General features: G+C 41.9%; 1 protein-coding gene across 11 annotated transcripts in view; it reads right to left on the bottom strand.

The window, feature by feature from the left end:
- astn1 (astrotactin 1) overlaps positions 1–21,771 on the bottom strand; it is a 281,049-nt gene that overhangs the window by 170,056 nt on the left and 89,222 nt on the right. For all 11 annotated transcript variants that reach the window (XM_045714659.1, XM_014190633.2, XM_014190634.2 and 8 more), the window contains one exon: positions 13,635–13,772. In XM_045714659.1, coding sequence (XP_045570615.1) covers positions 13,635–13,772 — 138 coding nt within the window. The remainder of the gene's footprint in view (positions 1–13,634; positions 13,773–21,771) is intronic.

Here is a 21,771-nt window from a genome sequence, read left to right as displayed (position 1 = left end):
GTCCAGCGAAGGTGGGTTTGTGCCCAAAGGCGACGTTGTTTCCGGTGATGTCGGTGAGGACCTGCCTTACAACAGGCCTACAAGCCCTCAGTCCAGCCTCTCTCAGCCTATTGCGGACTGTCTGAGCAGTGATGGAGGGATTGTGTGTTCCTGATGTAAGTCGTGCAGTTGTTGTTGCCATCCTGTACCTGTCCTGCAGGTGTGATGGTCAGATGTAAAGATCCTGTGCAGGTGTTGTTACACGTGGTCTGCCATTGCGAGGACGATCAGCTGTCCGTCCTGTCTCCCTGTAGCGCTGTCTTAGGTGTCTTACAGTACGGACATTGCAATTTATTGCTCTGGCTACATCTGCAGTCCTCATGCCTCCTTGCACCATGCCTAAGGCACATTCACTCAGATGAGCAGGGACCCTGGGCCTTTCTTTTGGTGTTTTTCAGAGTCAGTAGAAAGACGTCTTTAGTGTCCTAAGTTTTCATAACTGTCACCTTAATTGCCTACCGTCTGTAAGCTGTTACTGTAAGTGTCTTAACAACCGTTCCACAGATGCATGTTCATTAATTGTTTATTGAACAAGCATGGGAAACAGTGCTTAAACCCTTTACAATGAAGATCTGTGAAGTTATTTTGATTTTTACGAATTATCTTTGAAAGACAGGGTGCTGAAAAAGGGACGTTTCTTTTTTTGCTGAGTTTACATGATAAACTGAGTACTTTTATAATAACACTGCCATGAACCTTGCCTAGGGGAAAGAAAGAATAGCCTCTCTTGTTTTGTAGATAGTATTTATTTGCTCCCTCACCCACTCCCAGAATGCTTCCCCGGAGATTGCCTGAAAGAAACATATTTGATATTTGAAGATTTTATCAAACTAGCCAATTTTCTTTTATAATTGACTGTGGGCATTGTCTTTATACATTTATGGAGAACTAACCCAACAGGTCACACAGATAATGATGTATTTAAAAAAAAATGGTGGGTTTAATTCTTATACTGAATTTAGGCTACCTTTATGATGTATTAATTTTTTTGTATTAAGTACACAAAATAACCTTTGTATTTACATGACAGAAATGTTATTCGTCACATGCTTCGTAAACAACAGGTGTAGACTAACAGTGAAATGCTTACTTACAAGCCCTTCCCAACAATGCAGAGAGAAATAATATAGAAAAATAATAGTAAAGTAAAACACGTAATAATAAAAGTAATAATACATACACAATGAGTAACTTGGCTATATACACGGGTCACCAGTACTGAGTCGATGTGCTGGGGTAGAAGGTAATTGAGGTAGATATGTACATACATATGATATAACTCGGAATAAAGTGACAGATAATAAACATCAGCAGCAGCGTATGTGATGAGTCAAAAAAGTTAGTGCAAAAAGGGTCAATGCAGATAGTCCGGCTAGCTATTTGGTAAACTATTCAATAGACACTATCACTGTAGATTTTAACCTTAAAGCTTTCTATGTAGAAAGATGAGCCCATTTACCCTAACGTTCAATTATATATATGATTAAAAAGAACATTTAAGCAATAGGAAAGTCCTCTCTGCTCATAATTCAGAAAAGACGCAAAGAAGAGACATCCATTCAGGCTATTAGCCATTGAAAAATACAGGCTGGCTAATTGCTTCTCTTTACCCTGTAATTTGCCTTGCATTATACTTTACTCTTTATAGGTGAGTCACAGTTAAAATGGAAGGAAATACTGTATGTTGTGAGGATTCTGATTCCAAGTCTGCAGATCACTCTACATGTATCTATGAATACTCTGAGCTCTACATGACTTAACTTACAAAACTTTCTTCCATCTAATTTCTGTTGCTATATAGGATAACAAGATAACAAGGAGTAGAAACAAGTAACTAAATCTAACCCTCTAAATGGTTCATTAAATGGGGAGAGAAAGTTGAACGCTGACTCTTTGAAACACAACTTTAATGAAAAACGGTGCCCAATGCAGTCAAAATAAAAATGTTCCTGTGTTTTGTATCATATTGTATCATTATGGGGCGGCAGGTAGCCCAGTGGTTAGGGCGTTGGGCCAGTAACCGAAGGTTGCTAGATCGAATCACCGAGCTGACAAGGTACAAATCTGTTGTTCTGCCCCTGAACAAGGCAGTTAACCCACTGTGCCTAGGCCATCATTGTAAATAAGAACTTGTTCTTAACTGACATAAATTAAGGTTTAAAATATATATATATATATATTGTACAACAGCTGATTAAACTAACACTGTAAAAGTGTGAAAAAATGTGATCAGTGTTATTTCCTAATAGTTGCTGGTTGTAAATAAAATGTACCCAGGACCTTCTAATCAGCAGGATTTGCATGGGTTGAGGTAATATTTTATTTATTTCACCTCTACCTGGTTAAATAAAGGTGAAATAAATAAAATAAAAAATAAAAAAAATTGTATTTAACCAGGTAGGCAAGTTGAGAACAAGTTCTCATTTACAATTGCGACCTGGCCAAGATAAAGCAAGCAGTTTGACACATACAACAACACAGAGTTACACATGGAGTAAAACAAACATACAGTCAATAATATAGTAGTAAAATAAGTCTACATACAAAGTGAGCAAATGAGGTGAGATAAGGGAGGTAAAGGCAAAAAAGGCCATGGTGGCGAAGTAAATACAATATAGCAAGTAAAACACTGGAATGGTAGATTTGCAGTGGAAGAAAGTGCAAAGTAGAAATAGAAATAATGGGGTGCAAAGGAGCAAAATAAATAAATAAATAAATAAATAAATAAAGTAGGGGAAGAGTTGGGTTTTTGTTAATAGATGGGCAATGTACAGGTGCAGTGATCTGTGAGCTGCTCTGACAGCTGGTGCTTAAAGCTAGTGTTTAAAGTGTTTCCAGTTTTAGAGATTTTTGTAGTTCGTTCCAGTCATTGGCAGCAGAGAACTGGAAGGAGAGGCGGCCGAAGGAGGAATTGGCTTTGGGGGTGACCAGAGAGATATACCTGCTGGAGCGCGTGCTACAGGTGGGTGCTGCTATGGTGACCAGCGAGCTGAGATAAGGGGGAACTTTACCTAGCAGGGTCTTGTAGACGACCTGGAGCCAGTGGGATTGGCGACAAGTATGAAGCGAGGGCCAGCCAACGAGAGCGTACAGGTCGCAGTGGTGGGTAGTATATGGGGCTTTGATGACAAAACGGATGGCACTGTGATAGACTGCATCCAATTTATTGAGTAGGGTATTGGAGGCTATTTTGTAAATGACATCGCCGAAGTCGAGGATTGATAGGATGGTCAGTTTTACGAGGGTATGTTTGGCAGCATGAGTGAAAGGTGCTTTGTTGCGAAATAGGAAGCCAATTCTAGATTTAACTTTGGATTGGAGATGTTTGTAACGCCCTGGCCATAGAGAGGGGTTTTTGTTCTTTATTTTGGTTAGGCCAGGGTGTTACATTGGGTGGGCGTTCTATGTGCATTTTTCTATGTTGGTTTGTTTCATTGATTTTGGCCGTGTGGCTTCCAATCAGGCACAGCTGTAGAGTGTTGTTGCTGATTGGGAGTCACACATAAGTGCCTCTTTTTCCGTTGGGGTTTTGTGGGTAATTGTTTCTGTTTAGCGTTTTGCACCTGACAGGACTGTTTGGCTGTCGGTTTTCTTGTTTTGTTTTGTATAGTGTTCTTTCTGTTATTAAATTCAATGATGAACACTAACTCTGCTGCGCCTTGGTCTACTCTCTCTCCCGACAATCGTTACAATGTTTGATGTGAGTCTGGAAGGAGAGTTTACAGTCTAACCAGACACCTACTGTATGGAATTTGTAGTTGTCCACATATTCTAAGTCAGAACCGTCCAGAGTAGTGATGCTGGACGGGCGGGCAGATGCAGGCAGCGATCGGTTGAAGAGCATGCATTTAGTTATAGACCAATAACAAAGAGGGTTCCCAACCTATCTGCCAAATAACAGCTACTTTTCTGTTTCCCCTCCCCAGTCAGACCACTCAGACCAACACTCCCAAATATCTTTTGGCAAAAAAGCTAATTTTGTTTCTTTTTGACAATTTTAATGGAAAACTGTTACAGTAAGGTACTCCATTGTGACCCAGAAATTATTTGAGATTGATATAAAAATGGCTGCAGTTCAGTTTAAAGATCTTTTGTCAACTCTTTTGTCATTTTTATGAAGTCAATGAATTAAGGCACAGCCACTTTTAGATCAGAGCCTTTTCTTCCTTGTGTTGCTGCCAGAGAGTAAGACGTGGTGACAAATGATTTTCAAACAAGGCCTCAGAGGGAGCACGCAGCTCCAAAGCCGAGTAAATTAACAGCATCTAAAGGTGGTAGGTAGCTGTGGCGTATGCTACTGCCCTGGGGGGACGCAACGTGAGCGTTCATCACGTCATCAATCACAAGACGTAGTTATTTACTCAGTTTTCAAGAAAGCTGCCAAATGATAAATAGAATATAAAAACCCAGGAAACAAGTAGGGTGTAATGGGATACTGTATAATATGGGAGAATAGTTCACATTATTGCAGAAAAAAGAGAGATGTGCACTAGGACAAAGAGAACTGTGGTAGTCTATTGCTGAGAAAGCAAGACTTAAAGGGATACTTCAGGATTTTGGCAATGAGGCCCTTTATCTACTTCCCCAGAATCAGATGAACTGGTGGATAGCATTTTTTTTGTCTCTGTCCAGTATGAAGGAAGTTAGAGGTAGTTTCGCAAGCCATGGCTCGATACCCATAGACTTACAGCCACAACTACCTCTAACTTCCTTCATAATGGACACAAAGACATAAAAATAGTATCCACAAGTTCATCTGACTGATAAAGGGCCTCATTGCCAAAATGCTGAAGCATCCCTTTAATGAAACCCATTATCAAAATGATTTTCATTGTTTGTGGTATTACATGAGCAGTAATATGTTTTTGTTGTAGCCAGTCACTTGTCTTTGGCCTGTTGCTCAAAAGTGAAGCCGTTGTGGGCTACATCATTACTATTCTGAGTTCAGCTGAGAAACTATTTTAGTGCTTCACAGAGAATAATCCAAATGTAAAAGCCAAATGAATCAGAGGAAAATCTGACCTTTTGTTAATAGTATTCAAGCTTCCAGTAACAAGGCATCCTCCAACTAATATAGAGCACGGTTTTCATGATCACCCATTCAAATATTCAGGATAAAATAGATTTGTATACCTACTCCATAATAATCCACCTCATGTTTTCTCTTGTAAGGTTGGCTCCCAATTTACCATTGAATATGGTACAGTGCCTCTAATGACGCTCCAACGCTGGACAGAGTGGTTGTGACTGCAACTAACTGAATGACGATTTGTGACATCCAGTTAACATGGATCATCATCATCATCATCATCATCCTCATCTCCGTTCAATATCAGCTGAAAGGGATGATGGATCTTGCTACTACTATTCAACTTTGACTCAGTAACCTAACATACTGAGAATGATATGTTAAAATCAAAGTGAGTTCCTCAAAAGTCTGCTAGTTTAGTCTTGGATGTGCTGACATGATTTTGAAATTGTGTTGTTAATGAATAATAAGATATGGATATTTCATTGATGAAATCAGGAGCATGCATATTTTTACTTTTCCCCCAAAAATATAAAGACTATCTATGTCAAATCATACTCAGGTGATCGTATAACGATTCATCTTTAAAAAAAAAAATCTTTAAACTGAAATTGACAAGATAAATATAGAGACTAACTCAAAAGAACATAACAGGACAGGACATGTCATCACAGGACTAAAACATTTATACGATGACTGAAAGGGAGGACATTTCATTGGATTAATCCGTAAAATGTGAATACAGTGCAATTGGAAAGTATTCAGAACCCTTGACTTTTTCCACATTTGTTACATTGCAGCATTATTCTAAAATAGATTCAATAAAACATTGTTCTAATCAATCTACAATTTTTGCAAATACATACAAAAATGTAAAACAGAAATACCTTATTTCCATAAGTATTCAGACCCTTTGCTATGACACTTGAAATTGAGCTCAGGTGCATCTTGTTTCCATTGATCATCCTTGAGATGTTTCTACAACTTGATTGGAGGTCACCTGTGTTAAAATCAATTGATTGGACATGATTTGGAAAGGCTCACACCTGTTTACAGCTGTCCACAGTTGACAGTGCATGTCAGAGCTAAAACCAAGCCATGAGGTCGAAGGAATTGTCCGTAGAGCTCTGAGACAGGATCGTGTCAAGGCACAGACCTGGGGAAGGGTACCAAAAAACGTCTTCAGCATTGAAGATCCCCAAGAACTCAGTGGCCTCCATCAGTCTTAAATGAAAGAAGAAGTTTGGAACCACCAAGATTCTTCATAGATCTGACCGCCCGGCCAAACTGAGAAATCGGGGAAGAAGGGCCTTGGTCAGGGAGGTGACCAAGAACTCGATGGTTACTCTAACAGAGCTCCAGAGTTCCTCTGTGGAGATGGGAGAACGTTCCAGAAGTACAACCATCTTTGCTCCACTCCACCAATCAGGTCTTTATGGTAGAGTTACCAGATGGAAGCCACTCCTCAGTAAAAGGCACATGACAACCCGCTTGGAGTTTGCCAAGAGGCACCTAAAGGACTCTCAGACCATGAGAAACAAGATTATCTGGTCTGATGAAACCAAGATTGAACTCTTTGGCCTGAATGCCAAGTGTCATGTCTGGTGGAAATCTGACACCATCCCTACAGTGAAGCATGGTGGTGGCAGCATCATGCTGTAGGGATGTTTTTCAGCGGCAGGGACTGGGATACTAGTCAGGATCGAGGGAAAGATCAACGGAGCAAAGTACAGGGAGATCTTTGATGAAAACCTGCTCCAGATCACTCAGACTGGGGTGAGGATCACCTTCTAACAGTACAGCGACTCTAAGCACACAGCCAAGACAATGCAGGAGTGGCTTTGGGCCAAGTCTCTGAATGTCCTTGAGTGGCACAGCCAGAGCCCGGACTTGAAGCCGATCGAACATCTCAGGAGAGACCTGAAAAAAGCTGTGCAGCAACGCTCCTCATCCAACCTGACAGAGAGGACCTGCAGAGAACAATGGGAGAAATACAGGTGTGCCAAGAAGACTACCCAAGAAGACTCGAGGCTGTAATCACCGCCAAAGGTGCTTCAATAAAGTACTGAGAAAAGGGTCTGAATACTTACGTAAATGTTATATTTCAGTTTTTTTATTTTTTATAAAATTGCAAAAACTTCTAAAAATCTGTTTCTGCTTTGTTATTATGGGGTATTGTGTATAGATTGATGAAGGAAAAAAAATCTTGAATTACTTTTAGAATATGGCTGTAACGTGACAAAATGTGGAAAAAGTAAAGAAGTCTGAATACTTTTCGAATGCACTGTATACACTGAGTGTACAAAACATTCGGAGCACCTTCCTAATATTGAGTTTCATCCCCCCCATTTGCCCTCAGAACATCCTCAATTTGTCGGGGCATGGACTCTACAAGGTGTTGAAAGAGTTCTACAGGGATGCTGGCCCATGTTGACTCCAATGCTTCCCACTGTTGTGTCAAGTTGGCTGGATGTCCTTTGGGTGGTGGAACATTCTTGATACACACAGGAAACGGTTAAGCATGAAAAAAAACAACAGCGTTGCAGTTCTTGACACAAACCGGTGCACCTAGCACCTACAGTAAGTACCCTGTTCAAAGGCACTTAAATATTTTGTCTTGCCCATTCACCCTCTGAATGGCACACAAACAATCCATTTCTCAATTGTCTCAAGGCAAAAACATCCTTCTTTCACCTGTCTCCTCTCCTTCATTTACACTGACTGAAGTGGATTTAACAAGCGACATCATTAAGGGATCATAGCTTTCACCTGGATTCACTTGGTCAGTCTATGTCATAGAAAGATCATTTATACTTCATGTTTTGTATACTCAGTGTAGTGTGCCATACCCAGTGTTTAAGTTGTATATCGGGAGGTACCGTAACAAAAAGTGAGTGCGAGAGGGGGTGACCAAGGGGGCTCTGAGGTACAGGAACGGATGGAAAAGAATAATCACCTTTATAATAAAGCAGTGCATGCATATCATCGCGTTGTGGCATAGACCATTAGAGCAGGCCTGGAGTCGCTTATAGAAGTTGCACATATGAAAGAAAACAATTGTACAAACTGAAAATCTGAAATCAATAAAAGCAACCTTGTCTTGAATCCATCAATAGCCTAGACCTACAGTAGGTGTGTATACACATATAGTACAACATGAGGAGGAAATTATAGAAATGATGCGCAGCTCACGCGCCGGTGAAGGCTGCTAGGCTCTTGTCCCGAGACTATCTCTCTTGTTTTACATTATAAAACAGTGTTTGCTCAATAGGTCTAATTGGAAGTTTCTATTTTTGGTAGTCTACAGTCAGATTAGAGTCTTCTCTTTTAAACTGGAGCCGTCTGCTTTCCAAACTGTGTTTTCCCGCAATTTCATTTGATAGAAAGGCTTTTTCTGGCTGCATGCAGTTCACTGACAGATTTGCCGCCCGTTCTCAGGCTGTATGCCTTGTGACTGGGCTACATAAACACAATCCACAGCTAGGTCATTTTTTAAGATGCTATTGGTCCTCTGTGGCTAAATTATAGGCCTACTCCTGGTGTAGTATCCTGAATTATTTAATTTATTTCTGAACAGACAGCAGTAGTTGTATAACTTTGGCAAATATATTTAAATTAATCATGGCTGCTGCAGCTCCTTCAGCACCCTTCCCATAGCTACTGTATGATTCTATAAGGAAATAAAAGTGCAACACTGGAGAGATGAGAGTTGCAGGCTCATGTCTAGCAGAGAGAGTGAGAGATATCATAGGAAGTACATCTCATTCTAGTTCTGAGAGAGATCCAGGCGCATTTCTCTCTCTTACCACAGCAATAGCCATGTATTGGTCTCAAACATAGGCTATGTTGAGCAAACCATAAGCCCGGGCCGGCCCCACCCAACAAGAATGAATTCTTAAAATATCAGGTGCAGGCTGAAAATCTACATTTTCACATTACATTTTGTTAGGGGGTAAGATAATCAATGAGGAGGCAAATCGAATGAACTCTGATCACCTTTATTAAAATGTTTACATTGCAAACAGTGTTTTTTATATAGAGGTACAGGATCTGGCAAATATTAAGCACTGGCTATTCCTGTGCCAGACAAAAAAGCTAAAAACGATAGAACCAAACATCATTACGCAGCTGCATAATCACATTGTTGTAGCCTACCTAATGTACTGTATATCTGCTGGTGTTAGTCTCTGTTACAAGAATACGTGACATTTAAAAACAATGTTTAGCAAGATCAACCAAGGCATGCCAAGACCTAGCCGCGGGAAGTAGGGGTGCTGAGGGTGCTGCAGCACCCCCTGAAAAATCTGAATACAAAAAAAAAGTTTAATTTAAAAATCACAAAAGTAGTGCACTGTGCTTTTACTAGTCCTGTATTAGCAGACCGATATAGCCGTCTGTAGCGCTGGCAAAAAAATACATTTCAGCATTGCAGCCGCCTCCCACAAACTCCTTCCTGCGGCTATGGGCCAAGGACTTAGTTAGGAGGAATAGGGGTGTGAACGTTTAAATGAAATTGGAATCCTTAACGTTAAGAAAAATCACTAACAAAAAAACTGTTTTTTGGGGGGGGGGGTTTCCCAAACAAAATTAAAATCACAGTGCAGTCTACCTGCTCTATCTGATGCGAGTCTTCAGTCTGTTGCGTGTAGAATATCCTATCCTATTCATTGATGATAGGCCCTGCTGTACTGAAGTTGCGAGACATTACAAGCCAAAAAATTGTGAAATACAGCATTCCATTGCAAGATACAGCTTTTGATTGCAGATAGATAGGCTTAGAGCACGGTTCTGACTCCGTCTGCCTGGTAGCCGACCTGCCTACAGTATACTGTGCCCCTCCTCTCTCTCTACACAAGTGTTTGCGTTCTTGGAAGTACAGCAACTAATCAGTCTCCTCGGTTCCAAAAATACTGAAATTTAGGAGTTCATTCCTAGCGGAAGATGTATTTTCTTTTTACTAAATGTCTTGTTAAGTCACGTATTTAACAAACTGTAAAGCTCTTTTAAGGAGAGAGTGGTCTGTGCTTAGGCAGCAGGCATTTGATTGACAATTCAAATGCATTTCACAATGTTTCTACTTCATATTCATCATCTCCAGCACCATCAACATCAACTTATGTGAAAATTGTGGTTTTGTAGCACAGGAGTCTGCTGAGGGAAGGACGGCTCATAATAATGGCTGGAATGGTGTGAATGGAATGGGATCAAACACATGGAAGCCATGTGTTTGATGTGTTGAATACCATTCCATATATTCCGTTCCAGCCATTACTATGAGTCTGTTCTCCCCAATTAAGGTGTCACCAGCCGCCTGGTTTTGAAGTAAAAAAGATAGAGTAAGATAAGCTTTTCCAATGACATCATCAACCAATTAGTAGGCAATTATTAGGCAATGCCTACTCATAATTGGTTAAAATTATATATTTTTTATTACAAACATAGAAAAGCAATTTTCACATATGTTGATGTTGGGGTGGTGCTGGAGATGATGAATATAAGCTTGACCATTCCTCCCCCCCCCCTCTTTAAGGCTAAGTTGATTGTTAGAACATTTGTAGAAGCATGAGAAAAACTTCAGAACAAAGTTGCCTATAAATGCAAAGTTGCCAATGTCTTTGGAATTGATACAAACAAGCAATGCATTAAAAAAATGCTTCAAATTAAAACCGAAAATGGTATTCAAGCTTCCAGTAAAAAGCCATCCTCCAACTATTATAGAGCACGGTTTTCATGATCACCTATTCAAATATTCAGGATAAAATAGATTTGTATACCTACTCCTTAATAATCCACCCCGTGCTTTCTCTCTTGTAAGGTTGGCTCCCAATTTACCATTGAATATGGTACAGTGCCTGTAATGATGCTCCAATGATGAACAGAGTGGTTGTGACTGCAATGAACTGAATGACGATTTGTGACATCCAGTTATCATGGATCATCATCATCATCCCCGTTCAATATCAGCTGAAAGTGATGATCTTGCTACTATTGTTCAACTTTGACTCAGTAACCTAACATCATGGTACTAAGAATGATACACTACCGCTCAAAAGTTTGGGGTCACTTAGAAATGTCCTTGTTTTGAAAGAAAAGCACATTTGTTGTCCATTAAAATAACATCAAATTGATCAGAAATGCAGTGTAGACATTGTTAATGTTGTAAATGACTATTGTAGCTGGAAACGGCAGATTTTTTTATGGAACATCTACATAGGTGAACAGAGGCCCATTATCGGCAACCATCACTCCTGTGTTCCAATGGCACGTTGATTTAGCTAATCCAAAAGGCTAATTGATAATTAGAAAACCCTTTTGCAATTATGTTAGCATAGCTGAAAACTGTTGTTCTGATTAAAGAAGCAATAAAACTGGCCTTCTTTAGACTAGTTGAGTATCTGGAGCGTCAGCGGGTTCAATTACAGGCTCAAAATGGCCAGAAACAACTAACTTTCTTCAGTCTATTCTTGTTCTGAGAAATGAAGGCTATTCCATGCGAGAAATTGCTAAGAAACTGAAGATCTCGTACAATGCTGTGTACTACTCCTTTCACAAAACAGCACAAACTGGCTCTAACCAGAATAGAAAGAGGAGTGGGAGGCCCCGGTGCACAACTGAGCAAGAGGATAAGCACAGAGTGTCTAGTTTGAGAAACAGATGCCTCACAAGTCCTCCACAGGCAGCTTCATTAAATAGTAACCGCAAAACACCAGTCTCAACGTCAACAGTGAAGAGGCGACTCCGGGATGCTGGCCTTCTAGTTAGAGTTGCAAAGAAAAAGCCATATCTCAGACTGGCCAATAAAAAAAAAAGATTAAGATGGACAAAAGAACACATACACTGGACAGAGGAACTCTGCTTTTTCCAGTCTCTCTTTTCTCGCTCTCCTGGTTTTGACCCTTGCCTGTCCTGACTCTGAGCCCGCCTGCCTGACCACTCTGCCTGCCCCTGACCTCGAGCATGCCTATCGTCTTGTACTGTTTGGACTCTGACCTGGTTACTGAACCCCTGCCTGCCCTGACCTCGAGTCTGCCTATCGTCTTGTACCGTTTGGACTCTGGTCTGGTTTATGGACTCTCACCTGTACCCGACCTGCCTTTTGCCTACCCCTTTTGCTATAATAAATATCTGAGCTCAACCATCTGCGTCCTGTGTCTGCATTTGGGTCTCGCCTTGTGCCCTTATAGTTTAGCCTAACATGCACGAAATGATCTTAATCTTAATTTAGTGCATTATTATAGGATAAGGATTAGAATAAGCCACCTCAATATTTGCAGCCATAGGTGATAATATCTTTCTAGGAGCTGATCCGCCCTCAGAATTGTGGAATAATTATAATGTTAAGGTAAGATTTTAATGAAGAATGCTGATCCGAGAGCAGAGTTGCCTTTCTTTCAATTCTATCAGAATCCACACATGCCTCAATGACGAACTAGGCGACCATTCCCTCTGCATGGTGTTTTGGGAAACACATGTTACATCTTCGGACATTGTAGAAAAGATGCATTGTTATAACACTCGTAAGCCTAAGTTCAATCGCAATCAGGAAACCCAGCCCTGGTCTGCTCCTGATGGACCTTAGTACCGCTTTAGAAGTGGCATTCCTTTAAAGACATTTAAAATGCCCGTTCAGTGGTGCTCCGAAACTATCTCCAGAGAAGGTTTTGTGTCGGCATTTAAAAATCCGTAGTGCACCCTTACAGACAAACAAGCATGCTGTAGCAGAGGAACTTTCAAGGGTATATGACTGTGGCATCTTCATTGCCAAGCCCTAGTGGTCATACATAATAGGACCATTATCTTATTTTTTATTTTTTTATTGTTTTAACAAATGGCCATTTAAATGTTGAGCAAAATGTTATATTTCTCACATCCCTAGTTAAGACCATCAACTGGAAGGATTTAAAAGCTCTGATACAAAGGATAACTTTGAATTCAGCAAATGGTGGATGTGTGAAGACTGCAGTCAGTTTGAGCAGCCAGGTGAAATTGCAATAAAAATGGCTTGCATACTCAGTGACTATAATTTGTGTTTCTCTAAATGTCATAGTTATAATGAAACTACCCGCACGTAACGAATGCAATCAGGGATATGGCTAAATAGATGTAGCTTCAAAGTTGCATTTGTTGAAGTGTGTATAATATAAGTTGACATTTTTCCGCACTTCAAAAAAGATCTATGTGCAAGCAGTACATTTCCTTTTGAGAGGTTATGAACCATTTAACAATTCAATTCAACTACACTTTTACGGTATTACATTGCCAAATGAGTTTTGTTTTTGCTGCTCTCTTATTGATTTTTTGCTCAACTTTAGTGTTTCTTTACTCTTTGAATCATGATCAATGAAACACTTGCAATGTCTGACATCAACCTTATAACGAGTGTAAAATGTTCCAGAACAATGTATAGGGAATACAAAATGCTTTGATATGGAGGATATTCAATGGTGATTATGATGGAATGAAAATACTGTCGGCCTATGTAGCCTCAAGATATTACTTTGTTTATAGCTAATATCACTCCTTGTAAAACGTACCTCATGAAACATGGAAAAGTTGAATCTCTTACCTCACATCCACAGCATCCTCCATGACAGTCATATCAGTCTTGCACTTGGCTGAAGGGTTGATTGCCAGCTCAGCAGGTGGAATGACAAAGCTTTTACTTAATGGTAACCACATCCCTTCCCCCAATGTGTATGTGAACCTGAGGAGGACAAATACACCGATTTTGACACATTATGGTACTAATGGAACAACATCATTGGAAACAAAGTACAAAGAACATTGTCTACTCTGTCCACTTAATTTAGTATTTCAAAAAAGCTGGGTTTACTACTGCTTTGCTAATGCTTGTTTGTCTGAAATAAGCTGAATTCCAGGTCTTCTGGTGCCTTGTTGAGTGGTAACTCAGAAGATCAGTGTGGCGAACATCAGTGGTTGTTTTAATTTCCTACAGAGAAATACAATAAAACCCATGGCCTGTTGCCCATATAGCCTTGGAGACTTTGATGCCTTTGACCATTTGTTTGTCTGTCTTTCTCTGGATAATCACAAGCATATCCTCAGTTGTCTTCAAAGGCTTTTTACACTCACTTAAACTAAAGGCTGATTGGACTCAGGAGTAGCACATTATGTTTTTTTCTCACAGTTCAATAGTTTTAGAAATCTATCTCTGGCAATGGTACATAGCATTCAACCAATAGTTCTCAAACTACAGAGAACAAAAATATGTAAAGTAAAGTGTTGGTCCCATGTTTCATGAGCTGAAATAAAAGATCCCAGAAATTATAAATACACCCACAAATATTATTTCTCTCAGATTTTGTGTAAACAGATCTGTTTACATCCCTGTTAGTGTGCATTTCTCCTTTGCCAAGATAATCCATCCACATGACAGGTGCGGCATATCAAGAAGCTGATTAAACAGCATGATCATTACATAGCTGCACCTTGTGCTGGGGACAATAAAAGCCACTCTAATATGTGCAGTTTTGTCACACAACACAATGCCACAGATGTCTCAAGTTGTGAGGGACTGTGCAATTGGAATGCTGACTGCAGGAATGTCCACCAGAGCTGTTGCCAAAGAATTTCATGTTTATTTCTCTACCACAAGCCGTCTTCAATGTCGTTTTAGAGAATTTGGCAGTATGTCCAACCAGCTTCACAACCACAGACCACATGTAACCACGACAGCCCAGGACCTCCACATCCGGCTACTTCAGCTGCGGGATCGTCTGAGACCAGCCATCCAGACAGCTGATGAAACTGAGTAGTATTTCTGTCTGTAATAAAGTCCTTTTGTGGGGAAAAACTTAATCTGTTTGGCTGTGCCTGGCTCCCCAGCGGGTGGGCCTGGCACCCAAGTGGGTGGGACAATGCCATGGCTGACCCCTGCCCAGTCATGTGAAATCCATAGATTAGGGCCTCATGAATTTATTTCAATTGACTGAATTCTGTCACAGTTTCTGTTTTATTTGATTGTTGTTTCCTTAGGTTACCGCTGGAGGGCACCCTTACCTTGTTTTATGGTTTCCAGGTTACCCTGATCATTACTTATTGGTTTCACCTGTGTTTAATTACCTTCTCTGTTCACCTGGTTGCCTTGCTATTTAGGTTCCTTAGTTGGCCTGTATTTGTGCTTAGGTCTCATGTTTTGTTAGTGTACTCTTGTGCGGTCACCTTGTTTTTGTCAAGACTTTAACCTCTTAGGGCTAGGGGGCAGTATTTACACCGCCGGATAAAAAACGTACCCGATTTAATCTGGTTACTACTCCTACCCAGTAACTAGAATATGCATATACTTATTAGATATGGATAGAAAACACCCTAAAGTTTCTAAAACTGTTTGAATGGTGTCTGTGAGTATAACAGAACTCATATTGCAGGCAAAAACCTGAGAGATTCCTTTACAGGAAGTGGCCTGTCTGACCATTTATTGGCTTTCTTTGACATCTCTTTCCAAAACAAAGGATCTCTGCGGTAACGTGACACTTCCCACGGCTCCCATAGGCTCTCAGAGCCCGGGAAAAAGCTGAATGTCGTCATTCCAGCCCCAGGCTGAAACACATTATCGCCTTTGTCAAGTGGCCGATCAGGGGACAGTGGGCTTAGGCACGTGCACTGGTCGCCCCCGTCTTTCTTTTTTTCCCTCTATTTACCGAAACGCAGATTCCCGGTCGGAATATTATCGCTTTTTCCGAGATAAATTGCATAAAAATTGATTTTAAACAGCGGTTGACATGCTTCGAAAGTACGGTAATGGAATATTTAGAATTTTTTGTCACGAAATGCGCCATGCTCGTAACCCTGATTTACCATTTCGGATAGTGTCTAGAACGCACGAACAAAACGCCGCTGTTTGGATATAACAATGGATTATTTGGGACCAAACCAACATTTGTTATTGAAGTAGAAGTCCTGGGAGTGCATTCTGACGAAGAACAGCAAAGGTAATAACATTTTTGTTATAGTAAATCTGATTTTGGTGAAGGCTAAACTTGCTGGGTGTCTAAATAGCTAGCCCGTGATGGCTGGGCTATGTACTTAGAATATTGCAAAATGTGCTTTCACCAAAAAGCTATTTTAAAATCAGACATATCGAGTTCATAGAGGAGTTCTGTATCTATAATTCTTAAAATAATTGTTATGCTTTTTGTGAACGTTTATCGTGAGTAATTTAGTAAATTGTTAGTAAATTCCCCGGAAGTTTGCGGGGGGTATGCTAGTTCTGAACGTCACATGCTAATGTGAAAAGCAGTTTTTTGATATAAATATGAACTTGATTGAACAAAACATGCATGTATTGTATAACATAATGTCCTAGGGTTGTCATCTGATGAAGATCATCAAAGGTTACTGCTGCATTTAGCTGTGGTTTGGGTTTATGTGACATTATATGCTAGCTTGAAAAATGGGTGTCTGATTATTTCTGGCTGGGTACTCTGCTGACATAATCTAATGTTTTGCTTTCGTTGTAAAGCCTTTTTGAAATCGGACAGTGTGGTTAGATAAAGGAGAGTCTTGTCTTTAAAATGGTGTAAAATAGTTATATGTTTGAGAAATTGAAGTAATAGCATTTTTAAGGTATTTGAATATCGCGCCACGGGATTAGACTGGCTGTTGCGTAGGTGGGACGATTTGGTGCCACCTACCCTAGAGGTTAACCTGTTAGGGCTAGGGGGCAGTATTGACACGGCTGGATAAAAAACGTACCCGATTTAATCTGGTTACTACTCCTGCCCAGTAACTAGAATATGCATATAATTATTGCCTTTGGATAGAAAACACCCTAAAGTTTCTAAAACTGTTTGAATGGTGTCTGTGAGTATAACAGAACTCATATGGCAGGCAAAAACCTGAGAAGATTTCATGCAGGAAGTGGCCTGTCTGACAAGGTGTCGTTCTTCTTGTCTCTGTTTATTGAAGAGTGAGGATCTTAGCTGTCCCGTGACACTTCCTACGGCTGCCATAGGTTCTCAGAAGGCGGCAAAATGCTGAATCGTGGCTTTGCAGGCTCTGGCTGAAACAAAGTAGCGCGTTTGGGTAGTGGCTGGTTACAGTACTGTGAGACTCAGGCTCGTGCCCGCGTCGACCGAAAGCTTTGTTTTCTTTCCTCTGTTTAGCTAAATGGACATTCCCGGTCGGAATATTATCGCTTTTTTACGAGAAAAATGGCTTAAAAATTGATTTTAAACAGCGGTTGACATGCTTCGAAGTACGGTAATGGAATATTTAGATTTTTTTTGTCACGAATTGCGCCATGCGCACGACCCTGATTTACCATTTCGGATAGTGTCTGGGACGCACGAACAAAACGCCGCTATTCGGATATAACGATGGATTATTTTGGACCAAACCAACATTTGTTATTGAAGTAGCAGTCCTGGGAGTGCATTCTGACGAAGACAACAAAAGGTAATCAAACTTTTGTAATAGTAAATCTGATATTGGTGAGTGCTAAACTTGCCGGGTGTCTAAATAGCTAGCCCGTGATGGCTGGGCTATGTACTTAGAATATTGCAAAATGTGCTTTCACCAAAAAGCTGTTTTAAAATCGGACATATCGAGTGCATAGAGGAGTTCTGTATCTATAATTCTTAAAATAATTGTTATGCTTTTTGTGAACGTTTATCGTGAGTAATTTAGTAAATTGTTAGTGAATTCGCCGGAAGTTTGCGGGGGGTATGCTAGTTCTGAACGTCACATGCTAATGTAAAAAGCTGTTTTTTGATATAAATATGAACTTGATTGAACAAAACTTGCATGTATTGTATAACATAATGTCCTAGGGTTGTCATCTGATGAAGATCATCAAAGGTGAGTGCTGCATTTAGCTGTCTTCTGGGTTTTTGTGACATTATTTGCTAGCTTGAAAAATGGGTGTCTGATTATTTCTGGCTTGGTACTCTGCTGACATAATCTAATGTTTTGCTTTCGTTGTAAAGCCTTTTTGAAATCGGACAGTGTGGTTAGATTAACGAGAGTCTTGTCTTTAAATAGCTGTAAAATAGTCATATGTTTGAGAAATTGAAGTAATAGCATTTCAAAGGTTTTGAAAATCGCGCCACAGGATTCAACTGGCTGTTACGTAGGTGGGACGAATTCGTCCCGCCTGCCCCAGAGAGGTTAACTGGCTTCCCGGGACAACTCTGTCACTCTGGATGAGCTTATCGTTCTGGCCATCCGGATTGACAACCGACGTCGTCGTAAGAGGACGGAGAGGTTCCGAGTGGTCTCCAGTGTTTCGGGTCTCATTGAGGGAGCAACATTGCCTTTACAGTGAACAGTCTGGACATTTCTGTGCTTCCTGGCTCGAGCTGACAGGAAATGGGATGACTCGTCAGTAGACGGGAGAATACTGGCGAGTCAGTCTCCAGCTGCCGACACGGTACGCTCCTTGCTTCTGACCAACCTGTACTGGGACAATGGGCATTTGGACACTCTTGCTTTCATAGATTCTGGGGCTACCGGCTGTTTTCTGGATCGCACAATAGCTCGCCAAAAAGGGCTGCCCCTCACTAAGCTAGACATTCCGTTGTCGGTCACTGCGCTGGATGGTCAACCCCTAGGGTCTAGGAAGGTGAAGCAACTCACCATGCCTATTCAGTTATGAGTTCTGGATTATCATGTGGAGTTTATCCAGTTACATTTGGTGGAGTCTCCTGAGCTTCCCCTGGCTCTTGGACATCCGTGTCTTTCTATCCATAATCCTCAAATTGACTGGCCCTCGGGAAGAGATCTGGGATGGAATCCTTCATGCCAGTCCACCTGCCAGCAACGCTCCCCACATCTTTCCGGCCCTGCTCATCTGGAGGCTTCCGATTCTCCTGTTCCCCCGGCTGGGGATGACAAGCCTGATCTTTCCTGCGTACCTTGGGATTACCGGGATCTGGGTCAGGTCTTCAGCAAACAAAGGGCCAGCGAACTGCCTCCTCACAGGTCCTACGATTGTACCATCGGCCTCCTGCCCGGCACCACTCCTCCGAGAGGAGGGCTGTATTCTCTCTCAGGTCTAGAGACTGCAGCCATGAACAGTTATATTAAGGAGGCGCTGGCGACTGGTTTTATTCGGCCATCCACTTCACCTGCAGGAGCAGGTTTTTTCTTTGTTGGAAAGATGGATGGGGGATTACGTCCCTGTATCGATTAACGGGGTTTAAGTAACATTACCATCAAGAACCGTTACCCTCTTCCTCTGTTGTTGTCAGCCTTTGAGAGACTCCAGGGAGCTATGGTTTTCTCAAAATTTGATTTAGGGAACGCATACAATCTGGTGTGCATCAGACAGGGAGACGGGTGGAAGATAGCGTTCAACACCTCAAATGGACATTATGAGTACCGTGTCATGCCATTTGGACTTACAAATGCTCCAGCCGTTTTCCAGGCCCTGGTTAATGATGTGCTGCGTGACTTCCTTCACCAGTTCGTGTTTGTGTACCTGGATGACATCCTCATCTTCTTCAGGTCCATGGTTGAACACATCCAACATGTTCGCCAGGTTCTTCAGACTCCTCTCTCACTACTTTTTTTGTGAAGGCCGAGAAGTGTGAGTTTCACGTTCTTCAGATCTCCTTCCTAGGGTACATTGTGTCTCAGGGCTGTGTACGGATGGACTCCCAAAAGGCAGAAGCGGTGGTCAACTGGAAGCGGCCCAGCACAGTCAAGCAAGTCCACATTTTTGGGGGATATGCTAATTTCTACCGGAGATTTGTGAGAGACTTTAGTTCTGTGGCTGTGCCATTGACAGTGCTCACCAAGGGCTCGGCTGGGCATGTAAGCTGGACCCATGCTGCTGAGAATGCGTTCCAGGACCTGAAACGTTGGTTTTCTTCTGCACCCATTCTAGTTCATGTGGATCCTTCTCTTCCCTTTGTGGTAGAGGTGGATACCTCTGACATTGGCGAGGTTCTGTCTCAGCGCTCGGCTGAAGACCAAAAGCTTCACCCCTGTGCCTTCTTCTCCAGGCGTCTCACTCCAGTGGAGAGGAACTATGATGTCGGCAATCGGGAACTTCTTGCGGTCAAACTCGCTTTGGAGGAGTGGTGCCACTGGTTGGAGGGATCGGAACATCTCTTTACGGTTTGGACTGACCATAAGAACCTGGCCTAAATCCAGGAGGCTAAACGCCTCAGTCCCCGATAGGCTTGTTGGGCTCTTTTCTTCACTCGGTTCAGATTCACGTTATCTTACCGTCCGGGGTCTAAGAATGTGAAGCCGGATGCCCTTTCTCGCCAGTTCCCTAGCTCCAGTGAGGATCAGCCGCTTGGATCCATCATCCCCAGGACGCTCATTCTCGTGCCGGTGTCCTGTGGTATAGAGACTGTAGTGAGGGAGGCGCAAGGTAGGGAGGCAGTTCCTGACGGCTGTCCTTCTAACAGACTTTTTGTTCCTCTTGGAGAATGCTCCAAGGCACTTCAGTGGGCTCACTCGTTGCATCTCACCTCTCATCCGGAAGGGCAGCGAACGCTACAGTTTCGGAGGAGGGGTTTTTGGTGGCCTTCGGCGGAGGCAGAAAGCTTCGTGGCTGCCGGTCCGACGTGCGCTCAGAACAAGACTCCTCGTCAGCAGCAGCCAACACCTTCTTAACCCTGGTCTCATCCCTCTATGGATTTCATTACGGGTCTTCCATCTTTAGAGGACCACACTGTCATCCTGGTCATTGTGGACCGCTTTTCCAAGGCGGCACATTTCATTCCGCTACCTAAGCTTCCATCTGCCCGTGAGACTGCTCAGCTAGTCATTCAGCCTGTTTTCCACCTTCATGGACTTCCTCTGGACATCATCTCTGACCGGAGCCCTCAGTCTGCCTCCAGATTCTTGAGGGTGTTCGGTACTTTTCTGGAGTCATCAGCCAGTTTGTCCTCGGGATATCACCCTCAGTCCAATGATCAAACGGAGTGGGTGAACTAGGATCTGGAGACCGCCTTACGGTGCTGTGTCCGCCAACCCCCACCACTTGGAGACAGCATCTTTCCTGGGTGGAGTACGCACACAACACTCTCCAGTGTTCCTCCACCGGCCTGTCACCATTCCAGGTGTTGTACGGATACCAGCCTCCTCTGTTTCCAGATCAGGAGGTTGAAGTGGCGGATCCATCCGCTCAACGCCTCATCTCTCGTTGCCGTCGGGCCTGGAATGTTATCATGTTATCATTATCAGTATGTTATCATTATGTTATGTCTGTTGGTGAACATATATACAGCACATACAAACCTACAACTCACTTTAACCTCTATGGGCTAGGTGGGACGCTTGCGTCCCACCTACGTAACAGCCACTTGCAGCCTGTGGCGCGATTTTCAAAACCTTAAAAATCCTATTACTTCAATTTCTCAAACATATGACTATTTTACAGCTATTTAAAGACAAGACTCTCGTTAATCTAACCACACTGTCCGATTTCAAAAAGGCTTTACAACGAAAGCAAAACATTAGATTATGTCAGCAGAGTACCAAGCCAGAAATAATCAGACACCCATTTTTCAAGCCAGCATATAATGTCACCAAAACAAGGAAGACAGCTAAATGCAGCACTCACCTTTGATGATCTTCATCAGATGACAACCCTAGGACATTATGTTATACAATACATGCATGTTTTGTTCAATCAAGTTCATATTTATATCAAAAAACAGCTTTTTACATTAGCATGTGACGTTCAGAACTAGCATACCCCCCGCAAACTTCCGGGGAATTCGCTA

The sequence above is a fragment of the Salmo salar genome, chromosome ssa03 (genome assembly GCF_905237065.1).
Source record: "Salmo salar chromosome ssa03, Ssal_v3.1, whole genome shotgun sequence".
NCBI classification, from domain to species: Eukaryota; Metazoa; Chordata; class Actinopteri; order Salmoniformes; family Salmonidae; genus Salmo; species Salmo salar.
Note: the sequence above shows the minus strand (reverse complement) of the source record. Positions and strands in the feature narration are given on the sequence as shown.